The sequence below is a fragment of the Eptesicus fuscus genome, chromosome 1 (genome assembly GCF_027574615.1).
Source record: "Eptesicus fuscus isolate TK198812 chromosome 1, DD_ASM_mEF_20220401, whole genome shotgun sequence".
Lineage (NCBI taxonomy): Eukaryota > Metazoa > Chordata > Mammalia > Chiroptera > Vespertilionidae > Eptesicus > Eptesicus fuscus.
This window is the reverse complement of record NC_072473.1, coordinates 106,677,206-106,701,630: the sequence shown is the minus strand read 5'-3', so window position 1 is coordinate 106,701,630 and position 24,425 is coordinate 106,677,206. Positions and strand designations below refer to the sequence as shown.

At 42.9% G+C, this 24,425-nt stretch overlaps 1 protein-coding gene, 2 non-coding genes and 1 pseudogene across 3 annotated transcripts in view; 3 read left to right on the top strand and 1 right to left on the bottom strand.

The window, feature by feature from the left end:
* The first annotated feature begins 3,077 nt into the window (after positions 1-3,077).
* LOC103302112 (rho GTPase-activating protein 1-like) lies at positions 3,078-4,381 on the top strand (annotated as a pseudogene).
* Positions 4,382-4,796: 415 nt separating this feature from the next.
* The window catches only part of RBMX (RNA binding motif protein X-linked), a 38,661-nt gene continuing 19,032 nt past the window's right edge, over positions 4,797-24,425 (bottom strand). Inside the window, exon 9 of the mRNA XM_054727980.1 lies at positions 4,797-4,922. Coding sequence (XP_054583955.1) covers positions 4,819-4,922 — 104 coding nt within the window. The 3' untranslated portion in view covers positions 4,797-4,818. The remainder of the gene's footprint in view (positions 4,923-24,425) is intronic.
* LOC114228905 (small nucleolar RNA SNORA66) lies at positions 19,413-19,546 on the top strand. The gene has a single exon (XR_003615009.1). It is a non-coding gene; the product is annotated as a small nucleolar RNA SNORA66 (small nucleolar RNA).
* Positions 23,667-23,800, top strand: LOC114228907 (small nucleolar RNA SNORA61). Its single transcript, XR_003615011.1, has one exon. It is a non-coding gene; the product is annotated as a small nucleolar RNA SNORA61 (small nucleolar RNA).

The following is a 24,425-nucleotide window of genomic DNA, read 5'->3' as shown; positions in this document are numbered from 1 at the left end:
TGTAAATATAGACCTTTTGCTATTCCCAGTTCCCTTATCTTATGGAAATATAACTGCTGCCTCTCCCAACTTCCCTGTCTTATGGAAATATAACCTTTTGCAGCTTTGCAGCCTGTGCTTTTTCCATGGACACCCTTAATTTAAAAAAATCCCTAAACATGCCTATTTCACCCCTAAAAATTCCTATTTCAAAGGCTTAGTCCTGTGCTCCCAGGAGGGCATGCTCCTAGGAGGAGAGTTTGCTCAGTCCTCCATCCTAAGGTTTTTAAGGATAGAGAATTCAGGGGAGATCCAAATGAAGATCTTAATAGAATATTCAGTAGTTTTCCAGGTGTGTCCATTCAGGGTTGTGGTCTCCAATGACTGATTGGCCGGCATCAGGGCATTATTTCATGCAGCTGGTCCTGACGGCAGGCAGTGTGGCTAGTTTTGTTGCTTATCTGGGCCTAGAGCTGAAATACAACTGAGGCCTAGTTGTTATTTCCAGGGAGGAAAGGTCAGGTGGTGCAAACCTCAAGACCAGCGATATGCAAGGGGAGAAAAAGTCACCCTGGGGGCAAGGCCCCACTCTACAATTGATTGTCCATTGCTAGGCACCTAGGACTTTCTATGCTGATGACCTTCTATACCTGGCCTATCATCCTTGCTTTGCTCATGTCTGTCTAACTGCCTACAACAGTCCCACAGACTGTCCCCATTTAAGACATTAATCACAAGTCCAGGTTGTCACCGCGTTTTCTGACCAACCGTCTATAAATCAGAGGTTCCCACGACTCTCTACTCAGGTTTATTATTTGCTAGTGTGGCTCACAGAACTCAGGTAAAGAGTTTACTTAATAGATTACTCATTTTTTAAAAAGGATACAATTCAGGGACATCTATATAGAAGAGATGCATTGAGTAAGGTATGTAGGAAGGAATGCAGAGCTCCCATGCCCTCTTCAGGCACACCACTCTCCCCACATCTCCATGTGTTCACCAACTAGGAAGTTCTTTGAATGCACACTTTTGGGTTTTTATGAAGGCTTCAGTATTACTTAGGCATGATTGATTAACTCATTTACCATTGGTAATTAATTCAACCTCTATTCTCTCTCCCATCCCTGGAGGTTGGAGGGTGGGGTTGAAACTTGGACTCCTCTAATCACTGCCCTGACTACTGGCCCCAACCTTAGGCAGCTTTCATGAAGTCACTGCATTAATACAAACTCAGGTGTGGTTTAAAGGGGCTTGTTATGAATAACAAAAGGCATCTCAATCTCTCTTATCTCTTATGAAATTCCAAGTTTAAGGAGCTCTGTGCCAGGAATAGTGAGGAAGACCCAGGATCGGGCCCAAACCGGCAGTCAGACATCCCCTGACGGGTCCTGGATTGGAGAGGGTGCAGGCTGGGCTGAGGGGACTCCCCCCCCCCATGCACGAATTTTGTGCACCAGGCCTCTAGTAGAATATAAAGGAAAGCTCCCACCATATTGCTTTGCTCAGATTTTCTTGGAGGTGACTCCACTGAGACCGCTGGCATAATAAAGCAGTGTAACTCCATTTCTCTAAGCATTGCTTGGTTTTTCTCTGGTCTTCTGTAACACTCTTGGGTAATAACCTTGGAGTGTAATTTCTGGGTCATATGGTAAACATATTTAATATTTTAAGAAACTGAAAAACTTTTTTTTCTAATTGAATTTATTGGGGTGACAGTGGTTAACAAAATCATATAGATGTCAGGTGCACAATTCTACAACATGTCATCTGTACACTGTATTGTGTGTTCACCATCCCAAGTCAAGTCTCCATCCATCACCATTTATCTCCCCTATTCCCTACTCCACCCCACCCCACCCCTGCAATCACCACACTATTTCACATGTCCACAAGTTTTTTCTCTTTTTTACTCAATCCCTCCACATCCCACCCAGCCATACCCCACAACTATCAGCCTGCTCTCTATCTATGAGTCTATCTATTTTGCTTGTTAGTTCATTTTGCTCATAAGTGGCTGCACCATATACATTCCCACCAGAAATTTATGAGGTTTCCCATTTCTCTGCAGTATTTGTTGTTATAAATTTCTTTCATGAGATTGTAAAATATTGTAGCTACTTTGGAAAACAATTCTGTATTAATTTAAAAGGGTAAATGATAAGTTACCATATGACCTAGCAGTTTCACCCTGAGATATACTCAGGAGAATTGCAAACATATGTTCACACAAAAACCTGCACAGGAATGTTCATAAGCAGCATTATTCATGATAACCAAAATGTGTAACTACTCAAATGTCCATCAGTTGTTGAATGGATAAATAAAATGTATTTTATCTTTCCCTAGCCAGTTTTGCTCAGTGGATAGAGCATTGGCCCTGGGACTGAAGGGTCCCAGGTTTTATTCCAGTCAAGGGCATGTACCTGGGTTGCAGGTTTGATCCTTGGCCCTGGTTGGGGCAGGTACAGGAGGCATCCATTGTGTCTCTCTCACATTGATGTTTCTCTGTCTCTTCCCCTTCCTTCCATTCTCTCTAAAAATCAGTGGGAAAATACCCTCAGGTGAGGATCAACAAAATCATTTTTTAAAATGTGTTATATCACCCTGGCCGGTTTTGCTCAGTGGGTAGAGCATTGACCCATGGATGGAAGGGTTTGATTCCAATCACTGGCACGTACTTTGGTTGCAGGCTTCATCCCTGGCCCCAGACAGGGATTAGGCAACCAATCAATGTGTCTCTCTCACATCGGTGTTTCTCTCCACCTCTCCCCTTCCACACTCTCTAAAAATAAATGGAAAAAATATCCTTAGATGAGGATTAACACAAAAAAATAATAAGAAAAAACTAAAAAAAAATAATAATAATAAAATAAAAATGTTATATCCATACAATGGAATAATTGACCAAAAAAAAAAGGAATGCAATACTGATATATGCTACAACATGGATGAACCTTATAAACCTTATATTAAGTGAAAGAAGACAATCACAAAAGGCTATACAGTATATTTTATGATTCCATTTACTTGCAAGAAAAGAATAGGCAGAAAAGGAGCAGAGCCCGACCGCAGTTTCTCTTCAGGTTCTATGGGGTGAGACTGTCGGGGATAGGCTCAGCTATGGACCCACTTTCAGAGCTGCAGGATGACCTGACCTTGGATGAGATCAGCCAGGCTCTGAACCAGCTGAAACTAGCCTCCATTGATGAGAAGAACTGGCCCTCAGATGAAATTCCCAACTTTCCCAAGTCAGATGACTCCAAAAGCAGCTCCCCAAAACCTGTCACACACCTGAAGTGGGATGACCCTTACTACAACATCGCCAGGCACCAGATTGTGGAGGTGGCAGGAGATGACAAGTATGGGCAGAAGATCATTGTGTTTAGTGCCTGCTGAATGCCTCCCAGCCACCATGTAGACCACAGTAAGCTCCTGGGGTACCTGAAACACACCCTGGACCAGTACATTGGGAGTGATTACACACTGCTTACCTGCACCATGGCCTGACCAGCAACAACAAGCCCTCCTTCAGCTGGCTCTGGGATGCCTACCGGGAGTTTGACCGAAAATACAAGAAGAACATCAAGGCCCTGTATATCTTGCACCCTACCATGTTCATCAACACCTTGCTCATCCTCTTTAAGCCCCTCATTAGCTTCAAGTTTGGGTAGATCTTCTATGTGAATTACCTGAGTGAGTTAAGCAAGCACGTGAAGCCGGAGCAACTAGGGATCCCTCGCCAATGCTCAAGTATGATGACTTTCTGAAGTCCACATAGAAGAGACCTGCAACAGCCCCCAAGCCCATGCCACCACGGCCCCCTCTGCCCAACCAGCAGTTTGAGGTCTCACTGAAGCACCTCCAGAAGAAGAATCAGAGCAGGAGCCCATTCCTCTCATGCTCCAGGAGACCATTGCCCACCTGCAGGCCCATGCTCTCACCACTGAAGGGATTTTTCCGGAGGTCTGCCAACATCCAAGTTGTACAAGAGGTGCAGCAGAAGTACATGGGGCTGCCTGTGGACTTTGTCCAGTACAACAACTAAAACTTGCCAGCAGTCATCCTCAAGACCTTCCTCTGGGAGCTTCCTGAACCCCTACTCACCTTTGACCTCTACCCCCATGTAGTGGGCTTCCTCAACATTGATGAGAGCCAGAGAGTAGAGGTGATGCTGCAGGTCCTTCGGATACTGCCCAAGGAAAACTACCAGGTGCTTTGTTTCCTCACTGCCTTCCTGGTGCAGGTTTCTGCCCAGTGTGACCAAAACAAGATGACCAACACTAACCCAGCTGTTGTCTTTGGCCCTAACCAGCTGTGGGCCAAGGATGCTGCCATCACTCTCAAGGCCATTAATTCCATCAATAACTTTACCAAGTTCTGTCAGGTCCAGCCTGACGATTGAACCAGGATGAGGTAGGGAGGTGGGATTTGAGAAGAGAAAGAAAGACTGGACAGCGGGATTCGGGAGGCCCACAGCTCTCAAGAAGCTCTGGCAACTTTTATTAGTAATACAGTGCTTTTTATGCATAAGACACTAAGCAGGGAATCACTCACAAGGAAAACATTCTTTGTTTCTCTAAAATCACTACTGGAGGGATAAGTTGAAGGACAGGTTTCTTGTTACAATAAATCTCACTAGTTGAATACATATTTCTTGGTAAGCCATGAAAGTAGCTCTTATCCTACTGATAGCAGTCATATAAACAAACCCTGGGAAAGCTCTGTAGGCAGGGGCTGCTCTCGTTATACTGATTAGTTGCCATCCAAACAGGCCTGGGAAATCTGTGTGGATAGGGTGCCAGCCTTGCTAGCCCCTACAGGTGCAAGGACCATGTCAGCTTACAGCCCGTTCCCCACAGATCCCCCTTCTCTGTCTTTTAAGCAAAGTTCATGTAGTCCTTTTTGCAGGGACTGGATGCTGGATCCAATGGTTTGGAAGCAGACTGGAATTAAACAGAGAATAACAAGAGCAAGGATAACAATAATTGACAGAGACCAGATAAATGATTGTAATCTATGAAAAGACATAAGGCTTAGAATTTTATCAAAAATATTCTGTGCCACTTCGCTAGGAGGCAACAGAGCAGAACCTGCATCATTAATAGCTTGAATCTCTCTATGTAATCTACTGATATCTGTTTTTTAGGCTACTAATAATAAAAGTAAAATTTAAATATCAATAACAAAGCTCTAATATTAAAACAATGCCAATGCAAAATTAAATTATATACATGTTATCATTTTTAAAACTTGAATGTTAAGAGCAAAACTATGGCTATTAAATAATAATAAAATAATAAGAGAGAAATCAAAACTATAGACATATTAATATTTTTAGCTACTAAATGAAAGAAAGTTTCTTTTGCTGCTGGTGTTCCTGGTGTATATTTACTTAGAGTCTTTTGTTTGCCTGCGTAAAATTTTGCAGAAGACTGGCAGCTAATAGATGCTAGCATGAGCAGGAACATGGTTGAAGAAGTAGCTTCAACTTCTTGCTTTTCCATAATCTGCTGCACTTCAGTTGTTAACTTCTTCAGATGACTCTATGTTGGCACCTCAGTCGCTTGCATAGCTTTCAGTTTTTCTTCTTTCTCTGCTTTGCTGTCATTAGGGTAGTACTTAGTCCTTTTGAGTGAAGGGACACAGGATCTTGTCTGAGTCCATTTCGGTGACACACGTAACTCTCTGGCACCCAAATTGGCTGCATTGCTCCTTCTGGAAAGATATAAAACACAACCTCTTCCCCTTTTTTGTTTTTTAGTAAATGATTGTAAGAGTATGAATGGTTCTTTCTACAATTGAGTGACATTCTTCTGCTAGATATGATTAGGTTTAAGTCCTTGGGGATTTACCCCTAAAGTTGGTATAGGAAGGTGGATAATATACTGAGAACGTTGCTTCTAATAAAATATGGAAATTGTTATTGTTAAATAATATTTTAAAGGCTGAAAATTCAATGAAAAATTCTTGTAAATTAGTGTGCCTTATAGTAGCTGTTTTAATAATTTTTGCTATACTTACTATATAAGTACTATTACTATAGGTTGATGGGCTTCGTAGTAAAATCTGTTAAGGCATAAATAAGAGCTTGTATTTCTACTGAAATATAAGGGGTTTGAAGGACCTTTGTTTTCTGCTCTGTTTTCTGCTGTAGTTTGAAGGTTGAGCCTGTAGGCGACTAGCTAGCTTTATTATAAGTACTTTTATAGTAAGGCTGACCACTAATTTACTTTTAAATTTAATATTTTAATAACAATCTTAGTTTACCCTGTAAATATTAATGGAAAGGATTATTTGTATCCCTGAGAAAGCCCTGAGCATTCCTGGTGTTAGGCTGGATTTAGATATAGGACAGCTGCTGTTAGCCATGTCTCTGTTATCTGGGTGCTGGGAGCTGGGCCAAGTCTCTGTCTGTTACCTGGGTCCTGATCTGGGCTGGGCGTGGGAAGCGCGAAGCAGCCATGGGGCAGGAGACCTCCCTCAGAAGGGGCTAGAGTTCAGGCCCCTATAATGTTGGGGGGGGTGAGGTTCTGTGCCCCACCTCTGTTGACCCCCAAGTTCTCTCCTGATGGCCCCTCTGCGACTGTGCCTGTCTTAGGTTGTTCCTCCCTTGAGGAACATTACCTGTCTTTGACTAATCAGCCATCCTCCGGGGCCAAGCAGGGTAATGTGAGGTTCAGTTCTGTCTCCTTGATAGCTTATGCCCCTGTGGCCTCCACCTGCCTTGGGATCCCCTTGCCTGCTGGCAGGGCCCTGGCATTGATCACATATCTTGGGGAACCCAGGTTTCTTCTCTAGGGAGGGCCCAGCTCACACCATTGGGCAAGAGACAGATCTATGGTACCAGCCACTATGAGGCTTCAACCTTAGTATGAATAGAGAGCTCAGGCAACAGCTGCGGGCAATTACATTGTGAGAAGAGGATCCCTCTTGGTAAAAAGAGCAAGAAGGGCCAATATAGAATGCTCAGGTGCCTTCCCAGGGGGCCCTCCACAAAGTGGAAGGGATTAAGTCCTTTTATGTCCTTTTAAATTGTTGCCAAACATTCAAAAAATTAGTTTGTAAGTTTGTTTTGGATAAATGGAAAATATGCTGTAGTAAAATATCAAAAATTACAATGACATTGTAGAATTATATTATGTAAGGATATACTTGCTCTAGGTATGGTAATTTAATTTTAAATTGGCTGTTAATTTTTTTTTGTATAGACAAGGCCTTAGTAACTTTCTTAGAATACTTAATTAAATTGCTTACAAAGACATTGGCTTTTCTTTAAGTTGAAACACTTGATTATAATTTAATAAACTAATATATTTAAGGAATTAAAGTAGGTATCTTTATTTAAAAAGTAAAGAAACTTATTTAGTAAAACTTATAGGTTTAATACTTTATTGGTCTGATCTAAAAGTATGGCTATATTTAAGAAATACATTGTTTTTGCCCTTCTTACAGGTGAAAACCTTTATAATATTTAATATATATGTATAAGTAAAATATATTAATTTATATTTGATAAAGCTTTCTATGTGACTTCAAGTATCAATTGGCTTAATTAAATAAAAAATATTTCTTTTAAGAGAGAACAGACTTTTGAATATTTCGGGGCCCAATGAAATGTTCAAAAGTCACTCTCAGTCTTGAAATAATTTGGAAAGATTAAATATATATATATATATATATATATATGCAGATATTTATATATATGCTTTAAAAATTATATACCTAAATTATCTTAAAGAATATAAATTATATTTAAACTGGATTATAGAATTAATCCTCTTTTTAAAATCAGACCAATAACTAATATATTTTAAATTCTTAATTATTAGAGAAACATAGCATTTTATTTTCTCAAAAATATATTTTTATGTATTAGGTAATATAATTACTATATTTATAATTTCTCCTAATTTAATCTGTACTTTGAACTTTTAGAGCTTGTAAATCAAATATTTTTAGTAGTTCTTAGATTGATGACACTTTTATATTTCTAAGAGAAATACAAGACATAATCAATTAATGGTTTTAATTCTGTCCTCTAGATTTTTCTTATGAGGTAAATTTAAATTTTACTTTTTATTTGCTGGTAACTCTGCTGGGAGAAGGGCATCTACCCCTTCCTCTATTAACAAAGGGTGTAGTTAGTTATCTGGGCTACTTAGATCTTTATAATTAATATATTATTTATATTTTAATAATTTCTGAGATTCAAATCCAATTCTAATTATTTTAAAGCATTTATTTTGAATAAATTCTATGACAGAGATAAATTTACTTATATTTTTGAAGGCTTTAAAAGTCAACCTTTTAACACACTTTATTAGTATTTTAAAAACAGCTCTTTATTATGGAAATGCGAATCTTGTTGCTGGAATTAGCTTGAATTTCTTTTAAGAAGACTTTTTCGCCGTTTCTCTTAGGAAAAATAACCAGTTCTGGGTTTTTAATTTTCTATAGCTTTTGCAGAGAGATTCCAGCTGAAGACAATCTAAATGTCTGAAATCAGACTATGCGAGCATTCTGTCTTACAGCTAAGTTCTCTCCCCACCAGCACAGAAATTCCAGACACATTTCTAAATTTTTAAGGTTTTTTTCATGGCGAGAAAGGAAACTTTAAATTTGTATACTGGGAGAGTGGGCATCCATATTGGATCGTCATGTGTCTCTCCCTTCCCCCACATCCTGCTTACTTTAAGGGAAGCATTAGTAACAGATCTGGCCGAATTTCTTTTTATGCTTAAAAGAAAGATAGATCTCAAATTTTTCTTTCTTTTTGGCTTTCTAAAGTAATAACTCATACCTAATTTAGCCAAGATTCGAATTTCCCTGTAAGTTCTTTTATAATTCTTAAATGTAACTTTAAGTAATCTTATTGTAAGTAATCTTATTGCAGGAGAGCAGATAGCTCTGCCCTCTCTTGCCACTCCTGGTGTAATCCTTTTATAGTTAAACTGCTTCTACCTAGTAAAAGGCTAAACATCCCTTCAGGAGTAGGTCTATATACCCCTGTAGGGATGGCTTGTGGTCCCAATTCTGGAGTTAATACATATCACTTTATGGGTCCAAGGTCCAACCCGGCACTTCCGGGGGTTGCTCGGAATAACTGCTGTATCCGTTTTGCTCCTGGGGCAGGCTGGATGCTTCGCAGCCAGCTGGCCTTGAGGTGGCACAGGGGAAGGAGGGTAAACAGATAGTGCCCCCATTATTTGCCGGGGCTGAGCTGGCCCCTTTCGGGAGTTTCCCGACTGCTGCTGAGGCAAGGGATTTCCATGGATATCTGTCTTAGATTTACACTCATTTGCCCAATGTTTTCCTCTTTTACATTTAGGGCACAGTCCAGGTTGTTTGGGACTTCTGCCATTTCCTTTATTAACCCTTTTATTAGAGGGACACTGTTTTGCCATGTGTCCTGTTCCTCCACAAGTAAAACACTTGTGTGTTTGACTTTTCCCTGTGCTGAACTGTTGCTGAAGAATTCCTTCAATGGTGGTTCCCTTTAATGCGGCCGCAATGGCAACTCCTTGCATATATGAGGGACCAATATCTGCGCAAATGCGGATATAATCTGAGAGAGTCCCCTTTCTTTGATAGGGCTGTAATGCAGCTTGACAGGCAGTGTTAGCATTTTCATATGCCAACTGTTTGACTATTAACATGCCAGCCTCTCTATCCACCACTACTCGGCCAACAGCCTGTAATAGCCGAGAGACAAAATCCTGATACTGATAGAAAAAAAGAGATGGCGACCGGCAGGAAGGTAGGGAGAGAGAGAGTGTGAGTGAGGAACCCATAGAGGAGAGTGTAGACGTGTGTGGTGTGTGTGTGTATGAGCTAGGGTCAGTTAGATTCTGCACGTCTTCCAAGGGGCTGCCTAACCGGGCAGTCCTAGATGGCAAAGCCCCGCGCACAAAGCGGACACATCTCCGCGGCTGGTGCAGACGCGGAGACCACGCCATCTTGAGAAACAGAGCTGCCTGAGACTTGGATCCTGGCTTCTGACACAAACCAGGACCCTGCAGCCACTGGGGACAGAGAACTGCTATCACAGCTTCAGACCAACAAACAACAAGAATCCAGACTTCCCAGCAGAATTCCGTGAGTCAAAGAGCCTATTCCCCTTCCCGCAGGCTAGCAGACAGCGCCATAGTAACTGATAGTCCTGCCCCTCGCCCAGGCCGCAGAGCTTTGCGCAGGGACTTGCTCCCCCTTAGGGAATTTGGCGCGCGCGCGCCCAGGACAGAAGCAGCTCCCTGTTGGGGAAATCTGTCAGTGCGCACAGAGGGCTCCCCTTCGGAGAATTTAGGGGAATTTGGCTTGCGGGTCACAGCTCCCCCTTCAGGGAATCTTAGTGCTTGCACAGAGGGGCTTCCCCTTTGGGGAATTTGGCACACAGGACGGACTCCGCCCCCCTTCCCTGACTCCAGTAGAGTGCACGGAGCCAGCTCACCTTCAGGAAATTAAGAGTGTGCGCCCTAGCCGGTTTGGCTCAGTAGAGAGAGCAAACACAGGACGCAGCTCCACTTCAGGGAATTTGGCACGCCGGACACAGCTGCCTGGGATCCCTGACTTACAGTGCATTCACACTAAGAGCCAGCGACCCCAATTGTTGGTGCATGCACACACAGGGACCCTGATTCTCAACGAGAAACTGCACAAGGCAACAGAGACTCTGACACTCGAGTCTTGGTGCAGACACAGGGAAACTCTGACTCCTGGCACATGCTAAGGATCTCATTTTCGGCACATACCAACAGTGTGGTGCAGACAGGGCCCCTGATTCTAAGTGTGCACACGAGACCACACGGAACACTGGGGACGCTGACCCTGGGCAAGTCTGGTTCCCACCAACCAAAGGCAGCCACACGTCCTAGTGTCAGAGCACTTCAGTGAAACTCGGGTGGAGCGAAGTCCCCACAGCACACGGCCTAGGTCCACGCAAACGGAAGCTTGAGTTTTCTGGTGATAGCCAGAATGGGGAAACGAAATAACTCACAGAGGAAAGAAAATGTGGAGTCGCCAAGAAAGGAAATTAGTGAAACTGAAGCTTGCAACATGACCGAAAAGGAGTTTAGAGTAATGGTCATGGAATTTATACATCGGATGGATGAGAAAATAAACAACTTATGCAAGAATCAGGAAGAAATGAAAAGTGATATAACTACAATCAAAAACACCATGGAAAGTTTCAACAGTAGACTACAAGAAGCAGAGGACCGAATTAGTGAGTTAGAAGATCAGGTACAGAAACAAGCTCAATCTGAACAGCAATTGGAGAAAAAAATTAAAAAGCAGGAGGAAAGCCTAAGGGAGCTTCGGGACAACATGAAACGAAGCAACATGTGTATAATAGGGCTGCCAGAAGGACAAGAAGAGCAGCAGGGATTAGAAAATCTATTTGAAGAAATAAAGACAGAAAACTTCCCGGATATGGGAAAGATAAAAGTTACGCAAGTACAGAGAGTCCCAAGCAGGATCAACCCCAAAAGACCCACACCAAGACATGTCATAATTTCAATGGCAAATATAAATGATAAAGAGAGAATCTTAAAGGCGGCAAGAGAGAGACAGAGAGTTACCTACAAAGGAACACCCATCAGATTGTCAAATGATTACTCAACAGAAACACAACAAGCTAGAAGTGAATGGAAGGAGGTATACAAAGTGTTGCAAAACAAAGGACTGAATCCAAGAATACTATATCCAGCAAGACTATCAATCAAAATTGAAGGGGAAATCAGGAGCTTTGCAGACAAAAAAAGGCTCAAGGAGTTTATCACCACCAAACCAGCAATGCAAGAATTGCTAAAGGGAATACTGTAAAAAGAAGAAATAAACAGGTAAGAAGGAATACAGACACAAAAATAGATATGAATACAGACAAATACCTTTCAGTAATAACTTTAAATGTAAACGGACTAAATGCTCCAATCAAAAGATATCGAGTAGCTGAATGGATAAAAAAAACACGACCCATATATATGCTGTCTACAAGAGACCCACCTCAGAACAAGAGACTCACACAGATTGAAAGTGAAGGGATGGAAAAATATCTTTCAGGCAAATGGAAATGAAAAAAAAAGCTGAGGTAGCAATACTTATATCTGACAAAATAGACCTCAAAGTAAATGCCATAACAAGAGATAAAGAAGGCCACTTCATAATACTAAAGGGAGAAATCCAACAAGAAGAAATAATTCTGGTAAACATATACGCTCCCAATATAGGAGCACCCAAATACATAAAAAAACTCCTGGAGGATTTCAAGGGAGAGATTAATAGCAATACAATCATAGTAGGAGACTTTAATACCCCACTATCACCACTGGACAAATCCTCTAAACAAAAAATCAGCAAAGAAACAGCAATCCTAAATGACTCACTAGACCAGATGGAATTAATTGACATCTTCAGAACATTTCACCCCAAAGCCACAGAATATACATTCTTCTCAAGTGCACATGGGTCATTTTCAAAGATAGACCATATGCTGGGTCACAGGCAAAGTCTCTTCAAATTCAAGAAGATAGAAATTATATCAAGCATCTTATCAGATCACAGTGGCATAAAACTGGAAATCAGCCAAAACCGGTTTGGCTCAGTGGATAGAGTGTCAGCCTGTGGACTGAAGGGTCCCAGGTTCGATTCCGGTCAAAGGCATATACATTGGTTGCGGGCACATCCCCAGTGGGGGGGGGGTGCAGGAGGCAGCTGATCGATGTATCTCTCTCATCGATGTTTCTAGCTCTCTATCCCTCTCCCTTCCTCTCTGTAAAAAATCAATAAAACATATTAAAAAAAAACTGGAAATCAACTACAATAAATACAATCCAAAGAAATCAAACACATGGAGACTAAACAGCATGCTATTAAACAAGGACTGGGTCACCAGAGAGATCAAGGAAGAAATAAAAAACATCATGGCAACAAATGACAATGAAAACACAACAATCCAAAATCTATGGGACACAGCGAAAGCAGTCTTGAGAGGGAAGTTCATAGCTCTACAAGCCTATTGCAAAAAACAAGAAACAATGGTAATAAATTACTTAACCCTACAACTCAAAGAGCTAGAAAAAGAGCAGCAAGAAAAGCCCAGTGTAACCAGAAGGAAGGAAATAACAAAGATCAGAGCGGAGATAAATGACATAGAGACCAAAGAAACAATACAAAAGATCAACAAAACCAAGAGCTGGTTCTTTGAAAAGATAAACAAGATTGATGGACCTCTAGCCAGGCTCACCAAGAAGCAAAGAGAGAGGACCCAAATAAACAAAATCAGAAATGAAAGAGGTGAAATAACAACAGATCCCGCTGAGATACAAAGGATTGTTACAAAATACTACGAACAACTCTATTCCAACAAACTAGACAACCTGGAGGAAATGGACATATTCCTAGAAAAATATAACCTTCCAAAAATCAATCAAGAAGAATCTAAAGAGCTCAATAGGCCAATAACTATGGACGAAATTGAAGCAGTCATCAAAAAGCTTCCAGCAAACAAAAGCCCGGGGCCTGATGGCTTCACAGGAGAGTTTTACCAAACATTCAAGGAAGAACTAAAACCTATCCTGCTCAGACTATTCCAAAAAATTCAAGAAGAAGGAACACTTCCAAGCTCCTTCTATGAAGCCAGCATCACCCTAATACCAAAACCAGATAAAGACAACACAATGAAAGAGAATTACAGACCAATATCCATCATGAACATAGATGCCAAAATCCTCAACAAAATTCTAGCAAATCGGCTCCAGCAATACATCAGAAAGATCATACACCATGACCAAGTAGGATTTATCCCAGGAATGCAAGGATGGTACAATATCCGCAAATCAATAAACGTGATACATCACATAAACAAGTTGAGAGATAAAAATCACATAGTCATATCAATTGATGCAGAAAAAGCATTTGACAAAATCCAACACCCTTTCTTGATAAAAACTCTCAACAAGGTGGGAATAGAAGGCTCATACCTCAACTAATAAAAGCTATATATGATAAACCCACAGCAAACATCATACTCAATGGATAAAAACTAAAAACATTTCCCCTAAGAACAGGAAGAAGACATGGATGCCCACTCTCACCACTCCTGTTTGACATAGTACTGGAAGTATTAGCCATTGCAATTAGACAAGAAGAAGAAATAAAAGGCATCCAAATTGCAAAAGAACAAGTAAAGCTGTCTTTATTTGCAGACGACATGATATTGTACATAAAAAATCCGAAAGACTCCGTCAAAAAACTAATAGACTTAATAAATGAATTCGGCAATGTAGCAGGATACAAAATTAACGCCAAGAAATCTATGGCCTTTCTATACACCAATAGTGAACTTACAGACAGAGAGACTAAAAAGGCAATCCCATTTACCATCACACCAAAAAAAATAAGATACCTAGGAATAAACTTAACTAAGGAGGTAAAAGACCTATACATGGAAAACTACAGGACACTGAAAAAAGAGATAGAGGAAGACGTAAACAGATGGAAGAACATACCATGTTCATGGATTGGTAGAATCAACATCATTAAAATGTCCATACTACCCAAAGCAATCTATAGATTCAATGCACTCCCCATTAAAATACCAATGGCATATTTCACAGACCTTGAAATAACTCTCCAAAAATTCATCTGGAATAAAAAAAGACCCCGAATAGCCACAGCAATCCTGAGAAAGAAGAATAAAGTAGGAGGGATCTCAATACCAGATTTCAAGCTGTATTACAAAGCCACTGTTCTCAAAACAGCCTGGTACTGGCACAAGAACAGACATATAGATCAATGGAACAGAATAGAGAATCCAGATATTGACCCAAACCACTATGCTCAATTAATATTTGACAAAGGAGGCATGAACATACAATGGAGTCAAGACAGTCTCTTCAATAAATGGTGTTGGGAAAATTGGACAGATACATGCAAAAAAATGAAGCTTGATCACCAACTTACGCCATACACAAAAATAAACTCAAAATAAATACAGGACTTAAACATAAGACAGGAAACCATAAAAATACTAGAGCAATCCACAGGCAGCAAAATCTCAGACATATGCCAAAAGAAATTCTTCACTGACGCTGCCCCTAGGGCAATGGAAGCTAAAGAGAAAATTAACAAATGGGACTACATCAAAATAAAAAGCTTTTTCACAGCAAAAGAAACCATCAACAAAACAACAAGAAGGCCTATTGCATGGGAGAACATATTTGCAAATGGCATCACTGATAAAGATTTAATCTCCAACATCTACAGGCAGCTTATACAACTTAATAAAAGGAAGATAAATGATCCAATAAAAAAAATGGGCAACAGACCTAAATAGAATCTTTTCAAAAGAAGACAGAAGGAAGGCCAAGAGACACATGAAAACATGCTCAACGTCACTAATTATCCGAGAGATGCAAATCAAAACAACAAGGCGGTACCATCTCACGCCTGTCAGAATGGCTATCATCAACAAATCAACAAACAAGTGTTGGCGAGGATGCGGAGAGAAAGGAACCCTCGTGCACTGCTGGTGGGAATGCAGACTGGTGCAGCCACTGTGGAGAACAGTATGGAGTTTCCTCAAAAAACTGAAAATGGAACTCCCATTTGACCCAGTAATCCCACTCCTGGAAATATATCCGAAGAAACTAGAAACACCAATCAGAAAGGATATATGCACCCCTATGTTCATAGCAGCACGATTCACAATAGCTAAGATTTGGAAACAGCCTAGGTGCCTGTCAGCAGATGACTGGATCAGAAAACTGTGGTACATCTACACAATGGAATACTATGCTGCCATAAAAAAGAAGGAATTCTTATCATTTGCAGCAACCTGGATGGAATTGGAGAACATTGTGTTAAGTGAAATAAGCCAGTCAATGAAAGAAAAATACCACATGATCTCACTCATTTATGGATAATAAAGAACATTATAAACTTGAACAAAAAGATAGATACAGAGACAGTAAAGCATCAAACAGACTGTCAAATTACAGGGGGAAAGTTAGGGAGAGGTGGGGGAGATAAGAGATCAATCAAAGGACTTGTATGCATGCATATAAGCATAACCAACGGATGCAAAACTTGGGGGGGTGAGGGCATATATGGGAGTAGGGTGGGGGGTGGCAATGGTAAGATATGTACACATATAATACCTTAATAAAATATATATATATATATGGTATAAAAAAAAATCCTGATACTTTTCATCTGACCCTTGAATAATCTTTGAGAGCTCCTGTTTTTTGACCAGAGGTGGGAAGCTTTTTCCAGGCTCTGATCCCAGCTCTACTAATTTGCCCATAAGCTTCCTGGGGGTATTGAATTTGATTATGGGTATCAGCATAGGCTCCTTCTCCTACTAGCATTTTGTAAGAAATATTAATCTGGGCTGCTCGATTATGAGCAGCTTGCTCCTTAGACTTTTCATCATATTCTGATTTCCACAAGAGATAATCCCCTCCTGATAAACAACCCTTGGCAATAGCTCTCCTATCATTAGGTGGGAGAGCCTCTGAGGCTATAGTTTCCAAGATAGTTAACGTATAAGGAGACTGAGCACAGGCTGTTTTTAACTCCTTCAGGGTTTTAAAAGGAAGCGGGTCATAAGTACGCTCACGCTGTCCCATGTTAGGGTTTACCCGTTCCATAACGGGGAAGGCGTGAATGCCCAAATCCTCACCAGCCTTTCGTGCCTCCTGCAAAGCCATCTGGAGAGGGGAAAGTGGAACTGGTGCTGCACAGGGCAGCGGAGAGCGGCGGGAACGGCCCCCGCGGCTTCTCTTTTTCTTGCCAAGACGCTTTAATCCTTCTAAAAATTGTTCTAACACATCTTCCATATCACTACCCTCTTCAGTTATAGCAGAAAAATAATATTCCTCCTCTTTTGCCTGAACAACACCTGTATCATCATCTTTTTAGACCCCTTTTTTGTGCCAGTACACTGCTTCTCTTTCTTTCCTGGCTTAAGAGATGGTTGATTATGTTCATGCCTGGGATCTGAACAATCCCGCATCAAATTCCATAAGGAAAATGCATCCTGAGTGAATTTTAAAAAAACTTTTACTTGCTTGTCATTAACTTTAGTTCCTTTTCTGTTGAGCATAGACTTTAACATTTGCCCATAAAGGGCATTTTTTTCTAGATTCTAACTGTCCCATGCTTTACTCCCGACTATCAAAACAATGCTCCTCCCTTACCTTATCGAGTGCACTCTTTATCTGGAGGAGATCCTCACCTTCTGCTTCCCAAGTCCTCAGGTCCCTGGTCGGGCACCAATTTGTCAGGTCCAGCCTGACAATTGAACCGGGATGAGGTAGGGAGGTGGGATTTGAGAAGAGAAAGACCGGACAGCGGGATTCGGGAGGTCCACAGCTCTCGAGAAGCTCTGGCAACTTTTATTAGTAATACAGTGCTTTTTATGCATAAGACACTAAGCAGGGAATCACTCACAAGGAAAACATTCTTTGTTTCTCTAAAATCACTACTGGAGGGATAAGTTGAAGGACAGGTTTCTTGTTACAATAAATCTCACTAGTTGAATACATATTTCTTGGTAAGCCATGAAAGTAGCTCTTATCCTACTGATAGCAGTCATATAAACAAACCCTGGGAAAGCTCTGTAGGCAGGGGCTGCTCTCGTTATACTGATTAGTTGCCATCCAAACAGGCCTGGGAAATCTGTGCGGGTAGGGTGCCAGCCTTGCTAGCCCCTACAGGTGCAAGGACCATGTCAGCTTACAGCCCGTTCCCCACAAAGTTCCTCCTGGGCCATCAAGGGGAGTTGTTCCCTGCACCTGACTTCTAGGGGCTCTGAGCCCAGCCCCTGCCCATCAGTCCCCTTCTCTGATAGCCCTTCCTCCGGGAGTCCTAGTTTGGACTCTTCCTCCTGACATCAGCCTTATAGGAGCCCAGGGCTACTGCCCAGAAGGGGTCATGAAGCCTGAGGAGATAAAAGCTGGAGCCAGCCAACTGGGCAGCTCCTCCTCCCCTTATTTCCAGTCCACCTTGCCAACCCTGGAGTCCTCGCTATTACCATGAGACATTTTTCTTCACCTTATACTTCTGCCTCCTTGGGTCCCTGGTTCCTGCAGGACTGTGCAGAGCTGGCCTTGGCTCTTCCAGTGGGAGGACTGGCCCCAGCAATCCCTTTTCTGCTTTCTCCTTCCTCTTTCCCTGGCAACTGCAGATGCCAAAATCACTGTTGGCTGGGATGGTTAACTGGGCTGGTCCACCCCCTCCTGATTGCCCAGGGAATGAAAGGCTGAGCTGGCTTAGGCAGGCCCTGCTGAGGCTCCTCCCTGTCTGGGTGAAGGCCTGGGTGCAAGCCCCCTGCTCCTATCCTCCCCTCAGCATGGGTACTCCATAACTGAGGAATTCAACCTCGAGTCTGCTTCCTGTTTCTGCCTTCTCTTCCACATATCCTGGTCAGCTTTTACCAAGTGGCACTGCCCCCAGAATGTTCTAACCCTCTGCTTCTGCCTGGACGCAGCTTGGATGACATGGCTGAGTTCTAGCATCCATTTGAGATAGACAGCGCCCCCACCCTGAGAGACCCCTGGTGCCTGAGCAGGGAAGCAGGCTCAGCCTCTATGCCTTGTCTAAGGACAGACTCTAGGCCAAAAGCTCTTTCAGTCATGTCTGTTGTGGAGTCACACTGGTCTCTGCTCTGGCCAGAGGTGACTCAGTGCCTCAGGATCTGTGGTGGCTCCTTCCTCCTTCTGGGGACTTCTGGAGGGCCTGGGCAGAGATTGTGCTAGTTAGGTCTAGCAACCTTCCCCAGGGAGTAGGGGTCCCAGGACCTGTTGTCTTTCAGACAACCTGGACCCCAGTGATGATGGCCACCCTGCATTCCAACTGTATCCTTTAGAATTATACTCCTTTCTGGTGAATCCTGAGAATGCCCCCCCACCCCCCGCCTTCCTGTAGCAGCAGGGAAATCCCTACACAGTGACCCTGTCCCCATAGCCTTGACCAGAGCCTAGAGCCTGTAACATGGGGGGTCCTCACTGACCAGCCCAACTCCTTTTGGCCACTCTCCTGGGGCACTGGTGTGTCAAGACTCCCAGTACCTGGCTGGCTGCTGGTTCTGTCAGTCCCTGTGTCTCTAGCCTGGGTACAGGCCTCTGCTTTCTGCCCTCCTTTGTGTATCAGGTGTTCACAGTCCAATTTACTGGGAACCTATGCATCTCTTTGGTCTTTCCCTTCCCCTGCCCTTTTGGTCAGTGGGGGCTGGGGGGAGGGCTTGTACTGTGAATCAAGTGTTCACATTCACACTTCATGAATTCCTTGGCATCAATCATGTATTTCACCTCTGCATTTTTAATATTTCAATAAATATGGAGATGGAAACTGGAAAAAATAGGCAAATCCATTAAAACAGAAAGTAGATTCATTTTCTAGGGTCTGGGGACAGGGAGGAATAAGTAACTAGAGTGCATACTGGATCACTAACTCTACATAATGTTGCAGAAGTAGGGGGAATCGGGTTTGCTAAAGTAATTGTGGTGCTAGAAATGTAATAGTCTCAAAAAATACTGAGGGTGGTCCATTCTATCCTAGTACAGTGTAAAAAAAAAAAGAGAAGTAACTACAAAGAGGTATGGGGTATCTTTTTGGGGTGATAAAAATGTTGTTATTAGATAGTGGTGATGGTAGCAAAACTCTGTGAACATACTAAAAAAAAAACACACTAAATTGTACACTTTAAAAGGGTAAATTATATCTCAATGAAGCTACTATATTTTAAAATTTCCTTTTGACACTGCTTTAGATGAATACCATATATTTTGATATGTTGTATTTTAATTCTCATTCAATTCTATATCTTTTTAAAATTTCCTTTGAGATTTTCTCTTTGATCCATAGATTATTTAGTAGTGCTAAAGTTTTATTTCCAAGTGTACATTGATTTTCCTGTTGTATTTTTGTTATTGATTGCTAGTTTGGTTCCATTACAGTTAGAAAACACATTTTGTGTGGTAAGTAGAATAATGGCCCTCACAAAAATGCCCATGTCTTGATCCCCAGAACCTGTGAATATGTTACATGAAGGATTTAGGTTTGCAGATGAAATTAAAGTTGCTAATCGTTTAAAATAAAATTGGGAGATTATTCTGAATTATCAATGTGAGACCAGGCTAATCACACGAATCCTTAAAAGTAAAAGAGGGAAGCAGAAGGTCCAGAGAGATGCAACATGACAAGGACTCAACCTGCCATTGCTGACTTTGAAGATGGAGGAAGGGGGATACAAGCCAAGGAACCTGGTAGCCCCTAGAAGTTGGAAGCATTCCTCAGTTTATAGACTTAAAGAAAACATGGACCTCAGTCTTATAAGCACAGGAAATGAAATCTGCCAACACAAATGAATAAGGAAATGGACTCTCTCCTAGAACCTTCAGAGATGAATGCAGCAATTCATTTAACATAACACTTTGATTTTAAACCTGTTGAGACTAGGACCCTACCTCCTGTGTTATAGTTGTCCCCAGGAAGAGAACTGGAGTGAATATAAGGCTCCCCTCATGTGTTTCCCTTTTCTCAGAGATTATACTCTACTAGTGACCCAGTGCATGGATTTGTGCACATTGAAAGGAAATTAATTAGCCAAAACCGGTTTGGCTCAGTGGATAGAGCATCGGCCTGCGGACTCAAGGGTCCCAGGTTCGATTCCTGTCAAGGGCATGTACCTTGGTTGCGGGCACATCCCCAGTGGGGGGTGTGCAAGAGGCAGCTGATCGATGTTTCTCTCTCATCGATGTTTCTAACTCTCTATCCCTCCCTCTTCCTCTCTATAAAAAAATCAATAAAATATGTTTAAAAAAAAAAAGAAAGGAAATTAATTAGAAGGTGGCCAGCAGAGTGGGACTGGGCGAGAAGGGCCAGATGCGCCCTGGAGCCAACCTCCCTCAGTGGTCCCTCCCCAGCGTCTGCGAAGTGAGTAGGGTCCCTCCGGCAGGTGGGATCCCTCAGCCTGGCCTGTGGGGATTGGGCAGAAACTGGCTCTCTGACATCCCCTGAGGGGTCCCAGAGTGTGAGAGGACACCCTGCAAAATTGCTGTCGCACAGGGTATGGAACGCAAACACAAGTATGCAGTAAATTAGATTTGGGGCCAACAGTGCCCCAGCAACAACATAACCCACGGCTGAAGGTGGAATCATGTGGCCCCACAAGGAATCAGGCTCCCTCCTCTCTGGTTTCGGTGTGCTTCACCCAAAAACTGCCGCTGCCAAGTCACTGCAGATCGGCAGCTCCTGTGTTGAGCGTCTGCTCCCTGGTGGTCACTGCACGTCATAGCGACTAGTGAGATTGTCAGACGCATAGCATATTAGCATTTTACTAGTATACTAGAGGCCCGGTGCACGAAATTCGTGCACTGGGGAGGGTGTCCCTCAGCCCAGCTTGCACCCTCTCTAATATGGGACCCCTCGGGGGATGTCCAGTTGCAGTTGGACATCCCTATCACTATCCGGGACCGCTGGCTCCTAACCGCTCACCTACCTGCCTGATTGCCCCCTAACTGCTTCCTTGCTGGCCTGATTGACCCCTAACTGCTGCTCTGCGGGCCTGATTGACCCCAAATACCCTCCCCTGCTGGCCTGATCACCCCCAAGGCTTTTATTAGTATAGATATGACCCTGCACAGAAAATTTTACTAACCCTGCTTTACAATAAGGGCTTGACGATTGAATCATTAGGACCAGACACCAAGATTTCCTTTCTTTGAATAGTGGAGGGAATACTTATCTTGTCTTTAAGTTGCCCGGAAATTAAAATGAGATAATGACTTAGAAAAGTATAAAAGCACCATATAAAGACAACTGTCTTTTTAATGAAGTGGCAAAATGAAAAACACTTTTTAGTCTCCCCTTCCTTCCTTTACAGCTTTTATTTAAACTTTGAAATTTATAAAAATTTCACTCCAATTTTCATTTCTTTACATTCAACATTATTTTGTATTGGTTTCAGGTTTTATATTAGTTACAGAATAGTGGTTAGACAATCATATATTTTACAAAGTGTTCCCCGATATTTCTAGTACCCACCTGGCATCATACCATCATTACAACACTATTGACTATATTCCCTATTTAAGTGACAATGGGTTTACAGGTTCCTTTCAGTCTTTCTTTTGTGTTGCTTGTCCTTCCTTTTCTTTCTCACTTCTTCCCTCATTTTCTTTATGTAGTATCTCAATTGGCCATCAAAGCTCAGTGAAGGCACTGGGACACGCTTAATCCATTTTACAGACCAGGAAACTGAGGCCAATTCCAGTTGGCTGTGGAACTTGACTCAGCACACAGGAAGCCCTCAGAGCCATGCTCTTTGCGCTTCCTAAGGGGCAGCGGCCCAGCAAACAGAACAACCTTCCAGTCAGGCTTCCGAGCCTCTTTCTCAAGCACTTCTTCATTGCGGATGCTCCACATTCTTTCCTCTCCCCCCATTCTTTACTGCCCCACCTTCTCCGAAGCAGGTGGAAGGCTTCCCACTCACTGCCTAGGCATGCTCTGCTATGGGGTAGGGTGTCCCGAGCTTGCTTTTGGGTCAGGGCAGGAGCAGGAGTCACTGCCTTTGAAGTGTGAAGGCCGCCTGAGTGAGGCCCATTAGCACTGGGAGCTTCTCTGAATCACATCAGTCAGTCAGTCCAGTACCCTGCAGTGCAGCACCCCTCCACTGAGGTGGCACCACCCCTCAACCCCCGCCTCAGGGGTGAGGGTCCTTCCCCCTCTGCCAGGAGTCCTTCCATGCTCCTTGATCCCTGGCTGGGCCCACCCATGTCTTGGGGGCACTGCAGAACCTCTGTCTCTCTGCAGATGAGGCAGATCCCTGCCCTAGGTCTCCTCAAAGCTATGAATCTGTGGCCAGAGGCCTGGTCTGGGTCTCAGCAACCACATGCCTGCAATGTTCCCAGGGACCCTGGGAGCAGCTGGGCGAGTCCTGCCTCCCCTCCCCGGGGTGCCAATCTCCCCAGGGACCCCTGGGAGAGGCTAGATGGGCCCAGCCACGCCCCCGCAGGTTGCCTATATACCAAGGGACACCGGGGAGCGGCTGGATGGGCCGGCTAGGCCCCCCGGTTGCCGATGTCCCGGCCACGCCCCCCCGGGATGCCCATCACCCCGGGGACCCCCGGAGCGGCTGGCTGGGCCCGGCCACGCCCCCTCAGGTTGGCGATTGCCCCAGGGACCCCCGGAACTAAGAGGATTGGGTGCCGCCATCTTGATCTTCTCAACAGCCGGATAGGCCACACGGAGTCCCGCCCCCCAGCCTCTCGCTGGCCCAATCATGGGCATAGCGGAGGTGCAGTCAATTTGCATGTTTCTCTATTATAAGGTAGGATACACTGAGTGGCCAGATTATTATGATCTCTGAACGCATAATAATCTGGCCACTCAGTTTATATGTATATTAGACATGGGTGGGGACCAGCCAGCCTGGCCAGGGGGAGGTTAGTCGAGGGGACAATTTGCATATTAGCCTTTTATTATATAGGATATACACTGAGTGGCCAGATTATTATGTGTTCAGAGATCATAATAATCTGGCCACTCTGTATATACATAATGCTTACTGTGTAATGCCTGAAAATAGTTGTCTCATTATATTTTGTCCAGTTTTATAGTTGTTTGTGGTGGACAAGCAGGGTCAGCACCAGTTACCCCATCATCATATGAAGAGGAAATGATTTTGCCTGCAGGTTCCCTTTCCCATTGGATCTGAACACCAGTTTTGGTGGTTGTTAAAGGAGGAAAAGTAAAACTGAAGCTGGCCTCATGGTGCTTGTAGTCTGCTCTATAGTATGTGGGCTAGTTTCAAATAAAGCAAAAGGGGTGGGGAGAAGAAAAAATTGGAAGTGGTTTAGTTTACTTTTCTGTGTTAAACTTCAATTTTTAAAAAATGTTTTTTAAAAGTTAAAAAATAAGCAAAATGGTGATAGACTCATAGAGAGAAGATTGACACTTAACCATTGTACCAGTAATGACTATAAAGACTGGTGTTGGGCCCTAGCCGATTTGGTTCAGTGGCTAGAGCGTCAGCCTGCAGACCAAAGGGTCCCAGGTTCAATTCTGGTCCAGGGCATGTACCTTGGTTGCAGGCTCCTCCCCAGCCCGGGGCCCTGGTTGGGGCACGTGCAGGAGGTAACCAATTGATGTGTTCTCTCACATTGCTATTTCTCTCTGTCTTTCCCTCTCTCTTCCACTCTCTCTAAAGATCAATGGGAAAATATCCTCAGGTGAGGATTTAAAAAAATAATAAAATTCCTCTCTTAAAAAAAAAGACTGATTTTGGGAGGATTATTTTGAGTTCACTTGAGTGCTTACAAAGAAAACAATTACAAGCTCAAGTCCATTAACTCTCAGCCCATCAATCTATAGCTGCAGGCCTCATATTCCTGAAAATCAACTGAACTGGATGATGAATTATGAGTTGAAGTTGGTCTCATCAA